The sequence below is a fragment of the Haliotis cracherodii genome, unplaced genomic scaffold (assembly GCF_022045235.1).
Source record: "Haliotis cracherodii isolate W230 unplaced genomic scaffold, xgHalCrac1.p SCAF_7, whole genome shotgun sequence".
In the NCBI taxonomy this organism is placed as follows: domain Eukaryota; kingdom Metazoa; phylum Mollusca; class Gastropoda; order Lepetellida; family Haliotidae; genus Haliotis; species Haliotis cracherodii.
In genome coordinates, this window is record NW_027266330.1 from 47,493,517 (window position 1) to 47,510,000 (window position 16,484).

At 43.9% G+C, this 16,484-nt stretch overlaps 1 protein-coding gene across 2 annotated transcripts in view; it reads right to left on the reverse strand.

Moving 5' to 3' along the window:
- The window catches only part of LOC139447060 (zinc finger CCCH domain-containing protein 13-like), a 41,620-nt gene that overhangs the window by 15,768 nt on the left and 9,368 nt on the right, over window positions 1-16,484 (reverse strand). For both annotated transcript variants that reach the window (XM_071228216.1, XM_071228215.1), the window contains exons 5-12: window positions 15,139-15,186; window positions 8,349-8,440; window positions 6,299-6,415; window positions 4,727-5,353; window positions 3,611-4,263; window positions 2,909-2,998; window positions 2,157-2,207; window positions 450-1,812 (exon numbers count right to left, since the gene is read on the reverse strand). In XM_071228216.1, the coding sequence (XP_071084317.1) occupies window positions 450-1,812; window positions 2,157-2,207; window positions 2,909-2,998; window positions 3,611-4,263; window positions 4,727-5,353; window positions 6,299-6,415; window positions 8,349-8,440; window positions 15,139-15,186 (3,041 nt within the window). The remainder of the gene's footprint in view (window positions 1-449; window positions 1,813-2,156; window positions 2,208-2,908; window positions 2,999-3,610; window positions 4,264-4,726; window positions 5,354-6,298; window positions 6,416-8,348; window positions 8,441-15,138; window positions 15,187-16,484) is intronic.

The following is a 16,484-nucleotide window of genomic DNA, read 5'->3' on the forward strand; positions in this document are numbered from 1 at the left end:
AATGGAGATAAACATACCGTGTTTTCAATGTAGAGCTAGGTTACCTGTAGATTTAACCGCGCTAAATTTATCATGCTGTGTGTTCGGTTCAAAATTCAATTTAGCGCGGTTAAATCTACAGTTAACCTAGCTCTACGTTGAAAACAGTATGTTAATCTCCTAAACAAACAAACATTTATGGAATAAGTTGGACAAGGTTCAGCCCATGTCACTAAAGTAGGTGAGTCACAAAGCATTTCAAGGATCTTCCTCAGAAAATGTTTTTATACTCCATTTTTTTTGTGGGCCTTACAATTACTGACCACCAGATCGCCAGGTTTTTATAAGTTGTATACAGGAGTGATGAATGACACACATTAGAACAAGAACTGATCTGTGCTCCTCAATGAAAGAACTAATTTAACACATCTAATTTTGAAATAACTTTCCACAACTCAAATCTAGCCTACCTGGAGTCTCTACTGCGAGTTTCCTCCTGCTTCAAGTCTTCCCCGCTCTCCGCCTCACTGTCCTGTTCTTCCCCGTCTGGCGGCGGCCACTTCCCCTTCTCCTCCTTCTTCCCATCCCTTCTGGGGGACCGATCTTCCCTCTTCCTCCGTTCTCCCCTCTCCTTAGAGCGATCATCTTTGGAGCTCTTTTCATCTTTAGACATTCTCGAGTCTTTGGAACTTTTATCACTATGTCTATCATCTTTGGAGATTTTATCCTTAGTCCGTTCTGATTTGGAGCTTGAGCTCCTCGGCCTCTCATGACTTCCATCTCGTGATGCCTTCTCCTGATCTTCCTTCTCCTCTCTGGTCCTTTGATCTGGCGTTCTATCATCCTCAGGGCTCGGGTCTCCACGAGATCCACGGAACTCTCTCTCATCTCTGTGTCTCTCATCTCTCCCTACTCTCTCCTCCCTGAAGTCTCTCTCAAATTTACCTCCTCTGTTGTCCTCTCTGAATCCTCTATCATCTCTGAATCTGTCCTCCTCCTCCCTAAACCCTCTCTCATCTCTAGGGCCTCTCTCACCCTTCCGGTCCTCCCTGAATCCTCTTTCACGTCTCCTTTCATCCATGAATCCCCGGTCCTCCCCTCTGTCTAAAGACCCACGGTCCTCTTTCATCCTGTCCAGAGGACCTCTCTCCTCCCTCCCTCTGTCCATCCCCATCCTGTCCTCCCGTCCCCTGTCATCCCGCCCACGGTTCCCCCTGCCTCTCTCGTCCACAGAACCATCTCTCCCTCTGTCCATTGGGCCTCTGTCTCTCTCCATCATTCCTCTGTCATCTCTTCCTCTGTCCATCCCACCACGCACATCTCTGTCCCTCTCACCAGGTCCTCTGTCTTCTCGGATCCTGTCATCTCGTCCTCTCTCCATTGGCATTCTCTCTTCTCTCATTCTGTCGTCATCCTCACGGCCAAACAGCCTCTCATCATGGGGGAACCTATCGTCCCGGTAACCACGTTTATCAAAGGGTGATGGACTATGTCTCTCGCGACGTCTATCATCCATTCTGTTCTCTCTCATTCGTTCATCTCTCAATCCGACCCTGTCTTCCCTCATATCAGGTCTGTCTCTCCAGCCATCCCGCATGTTTCGGTCTATTGATCGGCTCAATGGTCTTCCATCTCGACCAATCTGACGCTCATCATCTCTTCGGAAATATCTCTCATCAAATCTGTGGTCATCTCTCCTCATGTCGAACCTCTCCTCATGCGACATGTCATGTCTGTCCCCCCATTCACGACCCTGCCCAAACACCTCCCCACGGCGACGATCCTCCCACTCAGACCGACGACTCTGTCGATCAGCAAACTCAGCAGGGTAACCTGGAAGTGAAGAAGAAGTGTGAGTGAGTGAGTGAGTGAGTGAGTGAGTGAGTGAGTGAGTGAGTATGGTTTTACACCAACTTTACAATATTCCAGCAATATTATAGCGGAGGGACACCAGAAAAGGGCTTCTCACATTTTACATATGTTGGGTACAAGCCCGAGCAGACGCTTTAACCACTAGGCTACCAAAACACTCAAGGTAAAAGAAGAAGCCTTAGAAATATTTCCAAACTTTTGATAAGAAACATATTCTTTAGAAACTAAAGGATGAGGTAGGATAAGTATGGTATGGCTGTGAAACTTTGAATACAGGGTATGAATACATAAGCAGGCTGAATCACCTCGCATCTGCTCCTGTCTGTCGGGTGCATAGCCTCTCTCTCGCATGCCTCCTGAAAAATGAGATGTCAAATTCAACATTTTGACAGGGAACAGAGCACAGGTAAATGTTCAACTTTGTAAGTTCCCAAACATTTCATGAAGCCAAAAGTAACCAAATTGACACACGATTTCATTGTACATATGAAAAAAGCTGTCCGTTATTGTCCAAAAACCAAAAAGTCTTAATTTCTGTACATCTCTTAAATTTTCATTTAGAATGCATAATGTGATCATGTTGTGTTCAACGTAGCTTTCATAAACATTTCAGTTATATCACAACTCGTCAGTCTAATTGGTGATCTCGGGGAAGACGCTCTATCCACTACACCCCGGAGATGGTCTCCGGGAAGAAGCTTTATCCACTACACCATGGAGGTGGTCTCCGGGAAGAGTCTCTATCTACTATACCACTGAGGCGGTCTCCGAGAAGACGCTCTATCAACTACACCACAGAGGTTGTCTCTGGGAAGACACTCTATACACTATCCCATGAAAAAGATCTACAAGACGACTCTCTGTACACTACACCTTGAAGAAGATCTCCAATAAGACACTCCATACACTACACCCTGGAGACGGTCTCTGGGAAAAGACGGTCTATCCACTAGACCATGAAGGCGATCTCCGAAATGATACTCTGTCCACTAGACCATAGACGTGGTCTTCATGATTTCAAGAGTGTGTGGGAGTTGTTGTCAGTATAAAACATTACCTTCATATGCGCCACGCCCTCTGCCTGCACCGCGGCCCATACCATGCATACCCTGCTGATGGCGATCACCAAAATAGTCCCTTCCTTGACCTGATGGGGAAAACATGCAACATTTTTGGTATAAAGTTTGATGGATAATATATGAAAAGAGTTATGGATATATGATCCAGAAATGAACACTACAACCCATTGGTTTTTAAGTTAAGCTTGGGTAATGAAAGTAACCTGTATTTTGGTTAAGTCCAAACTGTTGAAAAGGAAACAGGAAAAGGCAGCAATTCAGTATGTGTTTGATACATATGCAATGTTTCATAATAAAATACTACTGTTTCTGAGTAATGCTCCAAAAACCAATGCTATGCATATTTGAGTAAGTCTGGTTTATTGCCAAGGAAAAGATTTTTTTTCTCTCAAGAAATACCAAAACACCAAAAGGCACCAGTTCAGCATTTGTTTGATACATATGCAACATTTCGTAATAAAATCTGACTTCTCATCCGGAAACGAAACGTCACAAACACAATTGACAAATTGACAGACAGACAGAGAGATGGACAGATGGACAGAGCCAATTACCATATCCCACTTCATGGCAGGGGATAAAAACTGAATAAAACACATGAACAAGCAAAAAATCTATCCAGTTCTGATATAGTTGCTGATTTGCTTTTATTAAACCTGCAAGAAAGCGGAAGAACCTACCTGGATGCATTCTGCCTTGATCTGCCACCAGTCTGTCCCTTCCTTCATACCTCTCCCGCCTGTTTTCTCTCCCTCGCTCAAAACTTTGTTCATGTCTGTGTCGTTCTCTTGGATCAAACTGTTCTCTGTCCTCCTGGAATCTGGACCGATCCTGGTACCGATCGGAGAACTCCGGGAAGCCTTCATCAAACCTCTCCCTTGGATCTCGGCGATGTTCCTCCCCATGTTCGTATCTTTCCCGATAATTTTCTCTGGATTGACCTCTAGGGTCAAGGTCCTCTCGCCTGTCACGTGATTCTTTACCCATTCTTCGCTCATCGGGTGACCGCCTGTCCCTGGATCGATTCACGTCAATGTCCTCATCACGACCTCTCCTTGATCTTGATCTTTGAGATCCATCGGGAGAGTGGTTTCTTCGACTGGGAGGTGTTGGTGTGGGTGATCTGTCTTCAGATCGGAATGAATCTGGTGATGCTCGTCTCCCACGCTCATCACTATGCTTTGGTCGGTCGATATCGGCATTATATTGCTCCTTGCGAGAAAACTTTCTCTCCTGACTTTGACCTCCTTTCCTTTTGTCCCCAAGGTCACTCCTACTTGGAGGAATACGTTCACGCTGTGGTGGAGTCTCGGACCTCTTCCTCTTGCTCTTCCTAAAATAGGGAATGTCAGTAAAGGGCTACAACAGTGTAAATGCCCTGATACATACACATCAAAGGCATAGTAAAATTATCCACTTATTGAAGTATTTAAATAATACATAGATATTATAATGTGACAGCTTATTTGCCAGACATCCTATTGGGAATTCCTGGCAGTATTGATGCCAAGTTTCCCATGTAAAGGGACCAATGTCAGGTAGAGTAGTTACAATGTGCAACCTGGCTGATGAGTCAACAACCCTTCAACAGCATGGCATGAGTCTCATGCTATCAACCACTGGTTTACCTGGCCCAGACTCAGATCTAAAACAGCTGTGGCCTAAAACAACATTTGCTCACTCTTTTCCCATCAGTCTTATCCCAATACAGGACTATGTAACATGAAATCCTCTTTAGGAATGTACATCCTATCAGATTGAGTGTCAAAGAATCCCTGACTGCAAGTCCCTCTCACCTGCTCCCCGTCTCCCTCTTCTCCTCCCTGTCATGCAGCATCCCCTTGAAGAACTCCCTCTCCAGGGGCTCCTTCCGGCGGGGGGATCCCGGGGACACAGACCTCGGGGGCATGTTCTCTGACCCCGGAGAGTCGGAGTGGCGTGCTGGCAGATCCTCCTCAATGTCCCTCTTTATCGGAAAAGGTAATTCCGCCTTTATCTTCTTTTTCTTAATCCTCACTGGTGAAATGTGCCTTTCCCTGGCTGCAGACCCATCACCGCCAAGTTTACCCTTGCCTTTCTTCTTCTTCTGTTTGACCTTTTCACCTTTGACCTTCTCTTTTACCAGTCCCGGAGAAATGTTCTTCTGCTTCTTTGGTGGAATGGGGGTGATGGATCTAGACCTTGACCTTGATGTTGGTGACCATGACCTATGCGACCGTTTGCCAGTTGGTGACCCTAAATCTGGGCTCAACAGTCTTTTATCAGCCTTTGATGGCTTCTCAGAATGAAATTTGTCAATCCGAGGTGAGTGTTTTTTCTTGGACTTTGGCAGATCTGGTTCGGGGGATCTGTCCAGTTTTTTATCCATCTTCTTCATCTTCTTGTGCTTGGTCTTGTGAGGTGAATCATCCTCCGTATCATACCTGCAACACATCACATCACCGTAGTCAACAGAGCGAGCATGAAACACATGTGGTCTCAAGCGTAGTGACATTGCTTCAAGTCGTCTTGTTGGACACAAACCAGATCATAATCAGTGCTTCCCTGTTAACTCCCTACCTATGTCCCCAGCAATGTACTGAACTGAGGAAATAGTACCTCAAAGAAAGTGAGGGGGCACGGGTGGCCCAGTTGTCTAAGGTGCCTCGATTCGTTGTGCAGAGTTGCGTCCCTTGGGCACACCAGAAACCTATGATTGTGGGTTCAAATCCCAGTTCGCCCCAATTATGTTTCTAGGTTTGTCAGCACCATACCCGTGCTCGTGGGTTTCACCGAAGTGGTAAATGTCTGAGGCCTGCATCACTTCGGGCTTTCCTCCCACATTAAGCTGACACGCCGTGATATAACTGGAATACAGTTAAAAGACGCGTTAAACCCAACTCACTCACTCAAGTAAAGTTAAGACATCTGCTTTGGAAAAGTGAAATTTGTATGTCGTGAGTGAGTTTTCAACTTTGAACAGTATTCTAGTAATACCACGGCTGTCAGTTTAATGTGGGAGGAAAGTCCAAAGTGATGCATGTCTCAGACATCTGCCACTTTTGTGAAACCCATGAGCACAGGTATGGTGCTGACAAACCTAGAAACATAATTGGGATTCAAACCCACGATTATAGGTTTCTGGCATGCCAAAGGGACGCAACTCTGCACAGATCTTTGGTGCCTTAGACACCTGGGCAAGCCATGACCTCCCAACAAAACTAGTCCAATTGGCCCTGACACTACTACTGACATGCTAAATGACAACAACTCTTGCTTGATAAATAGACAGTTTGGTATCCAATCTAATAAAGGACAAAGACACAATTATTAAACGCAGAAAGTTTCAGAAAGATGTTCCTCCAAGAGTAAGATGCTAGGGGACTCACTTCTTCTTATGTTCCTTGTGTTTGCCCATCTCGGAGGGGCTGGGTGTCCGCAGCGGACCTTTAGCTTTACCAAAGGGAGACTTCTGCTTGTGCTTCTTCTTGTCACCTTTCTTCTTACTGGAACATAAACAACACTTTCGTGTCACATTTTATCAGAAGCCTGTTGAGGAAAGCATCAAGAGTCTGTGACTTTAGCAACAGTCCGAAGCCTGAGTCCAGTGTAAATTTGTTCAGTCTAGTAAGCTTGGCTAATAATAACTAAATTCTTCTGAAATGATGTTAAGAGCCATGTCCTGGCAAGAAGACTCAAGTCTTTGGCACGGCTGGCATCAGATGCTCCTTGTCGAGTTGTGGGCCCAAAGACGGCCCAATATGGGCCTAAAGTCTACTTGATGTATTGGTCACACATAAATATACTTGATTTGAAGCGATCCAATCTCTTTCTCCATGTGAACAAAAAACTTGAACTTCTTTAGGTTCACATTATGAACACTTTACAAGTGTTACATTTACATTACATTAGGTTCCCACCAAGACAAAGATGCTTTGAGGTGAAGTCACTTTTGTTAACCCAAGAATCAAGCCATGGCCTGGCTCCAGAGAAAGGGAAGTAAGTTTGTTTGTAACTTATTTCATTAATTTTATTCAAAATTCCTTTTAATATTGTTTTAATTAATTTCAGTGAAATCGTGTGTGAAGGGATCGGAAGATCGCACAACTGACCGTTATGAACAGCAACCACGTTCAGTTTACCGCTATTGAGTGAGTGAGTGAGTGAGTTGGGTTTAACGCTGCTTTTAACAGTATTCCAGTTATATCACAGCGTGTCAGCTTAATGTGGGAGGAAAGCCCGAAGTGATGCAGGTCTCAGACGTTTACCACTTTGGTGAAACCCACGAGCACGGGTATGGTGCTGACAAACCTAGAAACATAATTGGGGCGAACCGGGATTCGAACCCACAATCATAGGTTTCTGGCGTGACCAAGGGACGCAACTCTGCACAGTGAATCGCGGCGCCTTAGATGACTGGGTTACCGCTATTGACACCTTGAAACGAACTATAGTTGACAGAGAATGGATACATATATCATAAATGCCATACTGTGACTCGTTAAAAGTCATATTTGTTTTTGTTGGACGATTCTATGTCAACATGTAATTCTCGCGATCACGTGCATGGGAGCCTTGGCGGTGACTGGTCAGACTGGTTCCGGATTGTATTCAGGGTGTCATCTTTATTTAAATACGGTTTAATATTTTTAAAGCTTGTACATTTTATTTACAATGTTAAAGAGGCTGTACATAATGTTGATATCTTATATAGTGAGTGAGTATGGTTTTATGACGCTTTTAGGAATATTCCAGCAATATCACGGCGGGCGACACCAGTAATGGGCTTCACACATTGTACCCTTGACAGGAATCAAACCCGGGTCTTTGGCGTGACAAGCGAACGCTTTAACCACTAGGCTACCCGACTGCCTCGAAGCTCATATAAGAAATAACAGAGCCCTACTTTGTCTAATGCAGCCCAGGCTAAGTCAGGCTAATGGGTTTAACATTGCACTTTAGATTATTGCACTTGTACAGTGACATGGCTGCTTGTACTTCTCTGAACTAATGCCCTTCATTTATAGTGCTAGCCCACTGAGATACCAGTTTTAAAATGAACACCCCATTCAGACACATTATACAGATTCTGAACCTCTGTTAATGCGTAGTGCAAGGCAGGGTAACAACAAATACCATCTTTTATTGCCTTTTGGTATGATGTGGGTGGGGATCAAACCACCAACCTTCTGCTGTCCAGGCAGATGCTCTACTGACTGGACAAGGAGGCGGTCCAAGGTCAGTTGAATGCAGGAGTACGTCCGTACATCAGTGGACCCAGCTCAATGAGTGGTAACTACATGCTATAGATTAACAAACTCGCTGCAGCAGGAATCAACACGGTCATTTGAAATCCTGCATCCTGGCTCACAGGAAACCTGGAATATACACTCCCCAGGGAGAAGCATACTGTCTCAGTTTACTGGCGATTCCACTTACCTTGGAGGGGATGTCTTCTTTGGTGACTTCTCGGGAAAAGCTTTGGTTCTCTCTGGACTGCTGTCTGAATCTGAGTAGTCACTGGAAAATGGCTGGAAAAGTACAACATAACTTTTTGTATCAATTCTTTCACATGTTCACAGCCTCGTCTGAGGTTACACGTTCATAACTTTGGGGAGGGGAATTGGTACTGCTGGAGGGAGGTATAAACGAAGCAGTACATAGTTATGAATCAGCAACCAGTGGATGTCTGATTGTAAAAGCGAGGCAGTACATAGCTATGTATCAGCAACCAGTGGATGTCTGATTGTAAAAGCGAAGCATTACATAGTTATGAATCAGCAACCAGTGGATGTCTGATTGTAAAAGCGAGGCAGTACATAGTTATGTATCAGCAACCAGTGGATGTCTGATTGTAAAAGCGAAGCAGTACATAGCTATGTATCAGCAACCAGTGGATGTCTGATTGTAAAAGCGAAGCAGTACATAGCTATGTATCAGCAACCAGCGGATGTCTGATTGTAAAAGCGTGGCACTACATAGTTATGAATCAGCAACTAGTGGATGTCTGATGGTAAAAGCGAGGTACTACATAGCTATGTATCAGCAACTAGTGGATGTCTGATTGTAAAAGCGAAGCAGTACATAGCTATGAATCAGCAACTAGTGGATGTCTGATTGTAAAAGCGAAGCAGTACATAGTTATGAATCAGCAACCAGTGGATGTCTGATTGTAAAAGCGAAGCAGTACATAGTTATGAATCAGGAACCAGTGGATGTCTGATTGTAAAAGCGAAGCAGTACATAGCTATGTATCAGCAACCAGCGGGTGTCTGATTGTAAAAGCGTGGCACTACATAGTTATGAATCAGCAACTAGTGGATGTCTGATGGTAAAAGCGAGGTACTACATAGCTATGTATCAGCAACTAGTGGATGTCTGATTGTAAAAGCGAAGCAGTACATAGCTATGAATCAGCAACTAGTGGATGTCTGATTGTAAAAGCGAAGCAGTACATAGTTATGAATCAGCAACCAGTGGATGTCTGATTGTAAAAGCGAAGCAGTACATAGTTATGAATCAGCAACCAGTGGATGTCTGATTGTAAAAGCGAGGCACTACATAGCTATGAATCAGCAACCAGTGGATGTCTGATGGTAAAAGCGAGGCAGTACATAGCTATGAATCAGCAACTAGTGGTTCTTGAACAAACAGAGCTTTCTGTCTGTGTTCCAGTGAACTACATTCTTCAACATAGGTGCAGAAACATTGAGGAAACACACTACAAAATCCAGTACCTTGCTCAATACAGAAGAGTGTACATTGTGAAGAGAAGTATGAAAGCTGTGATGATGGTTATCCAAGGATGTACCTGGGTCTATCTAGTATCAACCAGGAGACATGGCGTCCCAGGCTGGCTGCATGTGGCTACACTGGACTTTCACAACTTTTACTGTTTAGAAGCCATGAGCCCTTTACACAAGATAGCTATGCCATGAACCGCAAAGAACAATGAAGAACAAGGCGGGTTTTTTTTTCACATTAAAACATTCTATCGTGACCACCATATCTGGAGATTTGAAAATACCCTCGCAACTTGATGACATGGTAAATTGAATGATGCTAGTTTTGAGAGGGTAGTATGTGGACAATAAAAGATATGTACATATTTTTCATTGTTTTCATATTTGTGAGAATACTCAGAAAATATCAAACTTAACCCCCATGTTCATAAAATGGACTTGTCCGATAATGCTGAGATTGGATTGTGTACAGTAGGGCTGTTATGATTCACTCGTGTATTCAGTGAATCAACAGTATCCCTTCATGAATTAAATTCGTTATTTGTAGACACAAGAATTGAATAGTTACAAAAGAAATAAAATGTGTGTTTTTAACTGAAAATATCCATAAGAACTATGGACAGCACTTTTATATATTTAATTTGACAGTAATGTAGTCACTGGTCATTGTCGCATTTTAGCAGACACTAGTTCCGGGATAAGTGCAGTATATAAATGTATAATATTATAATAATCATTAACATTGTCAACATGGTCAAACCTAGTCAAATAAATTATTTTGTTGTTTCACTGAATATGATAGATAATACATCAACTGATGACCTTTTACTGTATTCGTGAATAAATATTCATATTTGTTACTATATATTCGTGATACGTATCATATTCGTTGCAGACCTGGTGTTCAGGGAGTCATCCATATTTAAATATGACCCAAATATATTAACACCCTTAAAGAGGCTTACAGAATACTGATATATCAATAAAGAAATAAACAACTCATGGTCGTTGTTTATCATACAATAACAACTCCCCCTCGCCTGTTTCTTAATTAGATTTCAGTGTTATACATAATCTGCAGAATTTTAGTGCAATGTTGGGAAGAACTGGCAATATGGGCATTTCTGCTGGTCATGAATGAGTGTATGTTGCGTAACACCACAGTCAGCAATGTTCTGCCTGTATCACTGTGCCTGTAAAATATTCAAGCCTGGATCAACAACCAGGGACTGAAACAGGAGGAAATTATTCACTGCACTGGACTTATCGGGGCACATAGACACTGATCTTGATCGGGGCACATTGACACTGAGCGTGATCGGGGCACATAGACACTGAGCGTGATCGGGGCACATAGACACTGAGCGTGATCGGGGCACATTGACACTGATCGTGATTGGGGCACATTGACACTGAGTGTGATCGGGGCACATAGACACTGAGCGTGATCGGGGCACATTGACACTGATCGTGATTGGGGCACATAGACACTGAGTGTGATCGGGGCACATTGACACTGAGTGTGATCGGGGCATATAGACACTGATCGTGATCGGGGCAAATAGACACTGAGCGTGATCGGGGCACATAGACACTGAGCGTGATCGGGGCACATAGACACTGAGTGTGATTGGGGCACATTGACACTCAGTGTGATCGGGGCACATAGACACTGAGCGTGATCGGGGCACATAGACACTGATCGTGATTGGGGCACATAGACACTGATCGTGATTGGGGCACATTGACACTGAGTGTGATCGGGGCACATTGACACTGATCGTGATTGGGGCACATTGACACTGAGTGTGATCGGGGCACATAGACACTGATCGTGATTGGGGCACATTGACACTGAGCGTGATTGGGGCACATAGACACTGAGCGTGATCGGGGCACATAGACACTGAGCGTGATCGGGGCACATAGACACTGAGCGTGATCGGGGCACATAGACACTGAGCGTGATCGGGGCACATAGACACTGAGCGTGATCGGGGCACATAGACACTGAGCGTGATCGGGGCACATAGACACTGAGCGTGATCGGGGCACATAGACACTGATCGTGATCGGGGCACATAGACACTGATCGTGATCGGGGCACATAGACACTGATCGTGATCGGGGCACATAGACACTGATCGTGATCGGGGCACATTGACACTGAGCGTGATCGGGACACATAGACACTGAGCGTGATTGGGGCACATAGACACTGATCGTGATCGGGGCACATAGACACTGAGCGTGATCGGGGCACATAGACACTGAGTGTGATCGGGGCACATAGACATTGAGCGTGATCGGGGCACATAGACACTGAGCGTGATCGGGGCACATAGACACTGAGCGTGATCGGGGCACATAGACACTGAGCGTGATCGGGGCACATAGACACTGATCGTGATTGGGGCACATAGACACTGATCGTGATCGGGGCACATAGACACTGATCGTGATCGGGGCACATAGACACTGAGCGTGATCGGGGCACATTGACACTGAGCGTGATCGGGGCACATAGACACTGAGCGTGATCGGGGCACATAGACACTGAGCGTGATCGGGGCACATAGACACTGAGCGTGATCGGGGCACATAGACACTGAGCGTGATCGGGGCACATAGACACTCAGTGTGATCGGGGCACATAGACACTGAGCATTACCACCCAATCCTCTATCTTGGGCTCTTTTGGTATCGGACACTGGAGACCAATTCCTCCCTCGAATCTCCACAGGGACTGGCTGGGCCTCATTAATATCATATCATCTCCACCGATATATCCCTCTGGGTTAAGATCTGACACCCCTCCATAGAAAGTCGCCACAGTTGAGCCCTGAGCAAACGTTGAGAACCCAATCTAAATGAAGGCTGCATTGGTTCTGAGCCAGTCAGTCAGCTCTCTAAAACTATTCAACTTCATTTCTTGACCAACCTTATTTGGAAATTTTGATCTCAACATAAGAAACCCCACACAGAAGATAAATGTTCTATTGGAATAGGTGCCAATATGAGGTGGCTTTCGCTATTTACTTTAAGAACTGGACATTTAAGTTCATTTTTGAGATACAGAAATAAGAACATTTTGTCTGAATGCTTCGCTCAATAGTACCGATTATTTAGAAGCCACGACAGGGTTGGCTGGTTAGAGAGTTCACCAGATGTGACCTCCTATGGAGAAGCTGTCAGATCTTCATGAAGAGAGGTGTCATATAAGTTAACACTGTGATAATAAAACGGTAGAGCAATCTGATAATCTGTGGAAGCCTTGTCAGTGGCTTCATAGCAGGCTTGACCTTACAAATAAACTGTTGAAGTACATGAAACCTGTAAACCATGAAATGAATAAGTGTGGCCTTGGCTGACACAACGTCTACAGGCAATGTGTTGGGCTGTTCCCTGACTGGGCCAGTAGACCCTTGTGATATGGATATAAATCATGCTTAAATTTCAGAAATTTTTACAAATATAATAAACCTCTCTCATCATATTCAAATACAAAGGAGACTAACAAAGTTTACAGAGGTGGGATCTGCAACAGTAAGTTTTGTTAAATAAAAGAGATACTTACATATCTAAAACAATGGCTAGAATTTACAAGCGAAGCCATTCATTCTCTTCCAGATCATTTTACCAGAGGCATCAAGTCCAATTCTTTCACATATCATTGTCATATGTAGGAGGCGAGGTGAGGTGAAATGGAGTTTAATGTCGGGTCCAAGATTATTGCACTTATATAGCGACGTGCATGTATGTGTGTGTGTGTGTGTGTGTGTGTGTGTGTGTGTGTTTGTGTGGCTGCTTGTACTAGTCCGGACTGATGCCGATTTAAAGTGCTAACTCACTGAGATACCATGCCGCAGTTTAACATGAATACCCCACTCAGACACAGTGTACTGACTCCGAGCCAACCAGTCCTTGTTTTAGCCCCTTAATGTCGAGAGCCAGACAGGGTAACAACAAGTACTATCTTTTAACGTCTTTTGGTATGACGCAGCTGGGGATAGAAGCCCGAACCTTCCGCTCTCCGGGCGGACGCTCTACCACGGAGACGGTCCCCTATGTAGGAAAATACTGGCTGCTTCTTGTTTGTTTCAACATGAATACTGTGGATGCTTGATGAAAATTCAAAGCTTGGGTTATAGTATGGAGTAGATAGAGCTCGGGATAGGTGGAGAGAATGTTGTACACAATACCTGGACTGCAGTGCAAAAGGGGAAAGAGCATGAGAAAGTCAAAAGACAAACTGGTGTTTGACAGAATGAGCTACAATCAACACTGTCATAAACTGATGAGACACAACCAGCAATTTAGTCACTGTGACCACCAAGTCTGATCTTACAAGACAATGCAAGAAGCATGAGGAACTGGAGACCTCAATATAGGGTTACAAGAGGCATTGCGCTAAGATGGCTTCATGGAATGGGGCCCTACATAACGACATTCTCTTATTGTAACAACTCCTATTCTTCATCATAAAGTTACAACAGGCATTGCACTGAGATGACTGCATGGAACGGGGCCCTGTTTAATGACTTGGTCTTACTGTAACAACCCCCAGAGTGACAACATTGTTCTAAGATGGCTGCATGGAACGGGGCCCTGTTTAATGACTTGGTCTTACTGTAACAACCCCCAGAGTGACAACATTGTGCTAAGATGGCTGCATGGAACGGGGCCCTGTTTAATGACTTGGTCTTACTGTAACAACCCCCAGAGTGACAACATTGTGCTAAGATGGCTGCATGGAACGGGGCCCTGTTTAATGACTTGGTCTTACTGTAACAACCCCCAGAGTGACAACATTGTGCTAAGATGGCTGCATGGAACGGGGCCCTGTTTAATGACTTGGTCTTACTGTAACAACCCCCAGAGTGACAACATTGTGCTAAGATGGCTGCATGGAAAGGGGCCCTGTTTAATGACTTGGTCTTACTGTAACAACCCCCAGAGTGACAACATTGTGCTAAGATGGCTGCATGGAACGGGGCCCTGTTTAATGACTTGGTCTTACTGTAACAACCCCCAGAGTGACAACATTGTGCTAAGATGGCTGCATGGAACGGGGCCCTGTTTAATGACTTGGTCTTACTGTAACAACTCTCAGAGTTACAAGAGGCATTGCGCTAAGATGGCTGCATGGAACGGGGCCCTGTTAAATGACTTGGTCTTACTGTAACAACTCTCAGAGTTACAACAGGCATTGCGCTAAGATGGCCTCGTGGAATGGGGTTTTGTATTATGGCTTGGTCTTACTGTTACAACTCCCATCCTTCACCAGGGGGTCTGTGAAAGAAGATAGCTGTCACTTATCACGTCTACTGCACTACCTTAATGGTAACATGTGAAGTCCAAAGCATGTGACAGGAACATGCTTCTCCAAGTCTAAGTTTAGTTTGGTAGAGCTGCATGGCAACACTACTTCACAGACAAGTAAAAAGGAACAGGAAGAAGAGTAAAACATTAAATCTAAAACTTACTTTTGTAGGTTGCGGTCTGTTCTTCTTAAGGGTAAAACTCACAGATTCCTAAATCAAATGAAAGACAATGTAGCGCACATGTTTCGTATTTGATCCCTCTGAATGTTACATTGTCAAGCTAATTCCCAGTATCACAAATAAGACAACAAACTGTTTTCATAACATGATTTGTAATTTTAATGATTAAATATTTAAATATTGCAGGCATGTGGTTGAAGAAAGAAAGAAGGACTGGAAAGACTTGTTTTCTTAGCTGTACATCTCCCAAAGATGTGTGGTCGATATCAACACATCACAATCGAAAGATCAAAAAGACGGAATTCCCGCTTTAGATGGATATATATCACAAAGCTGTTATTGTGATAGCTTTTTTATTCAGACATTCAATCCAATATAACTGTCAAAACATTTTCCATGTTTAAAACTAACCAGCAGACTTATCTGTATTCCATATTTTTGTGAAATTCTCTTCACAAGATAGCTACTAACAGGACTAAGATGATTAAGGCAGCCATTTTGTATTTGAAATGTGACTTTTTCCGCAAAGTGAATGGGGAATGAGTGAGTTGGGTTTAACACCGCTTTTAACAGTATTCCAGTTATATAGTGGCATGTCAGCTAAATGTGGGAGGAAAGCACGAAGTGATGCAGGTCTCAGACATTTACCAGTTCAGTGAAACCCACAAGCACAGGTATGGTGCTGACAAACCTAGAAACATAACTGGGGCGAACCGGGATTCGAACCCACAATCATAGGTTTCTGGCGTGCCCAAGGGATGCAACTCTGCACAGCGAATCGAGGCACCTTAGACGACTGGGGGACTAGTGCCCCCCAAAGTGAATAGGAAGTGTTTTGGTGAAGAATCCAAACAATAGAAATAATATACCAAGGCAATGTCTGATTTCTTTCAATTTGTAGCATTTGTTACCCATCTGACAAAATTAACTTACCTGATTCGTGAATGTTTATATCTTGTATTTAGTACCTAACCTACACTGATCCTATTTTCATTCAAGTGCTGTCAGCAGTGTTCTTACTCCCCCTAATGTCTGTCTGTCCCAACTTTCAACCAATAAAAAACATATGAAAATAACCTGGTTTAAATTCTTTCAACATCATGTTCAATGTAATGACGTCATCTCTGAAGTAACTTAGTTAGATCTACACGTCATTCACATAAAGTTCAGTAACAATATTCATTTGGGGGTGGGTGGGAGAGGAGATATTTTGCAACCAAGTCGCTACAAAAATATATTTAACAAAGAAGCAAAGCAAAAAGGGTCATTTCCTTGCACTAAAAACAGTCAAGGGGAAACCCTGATGGTAACCAACAAGTGGACTTCGT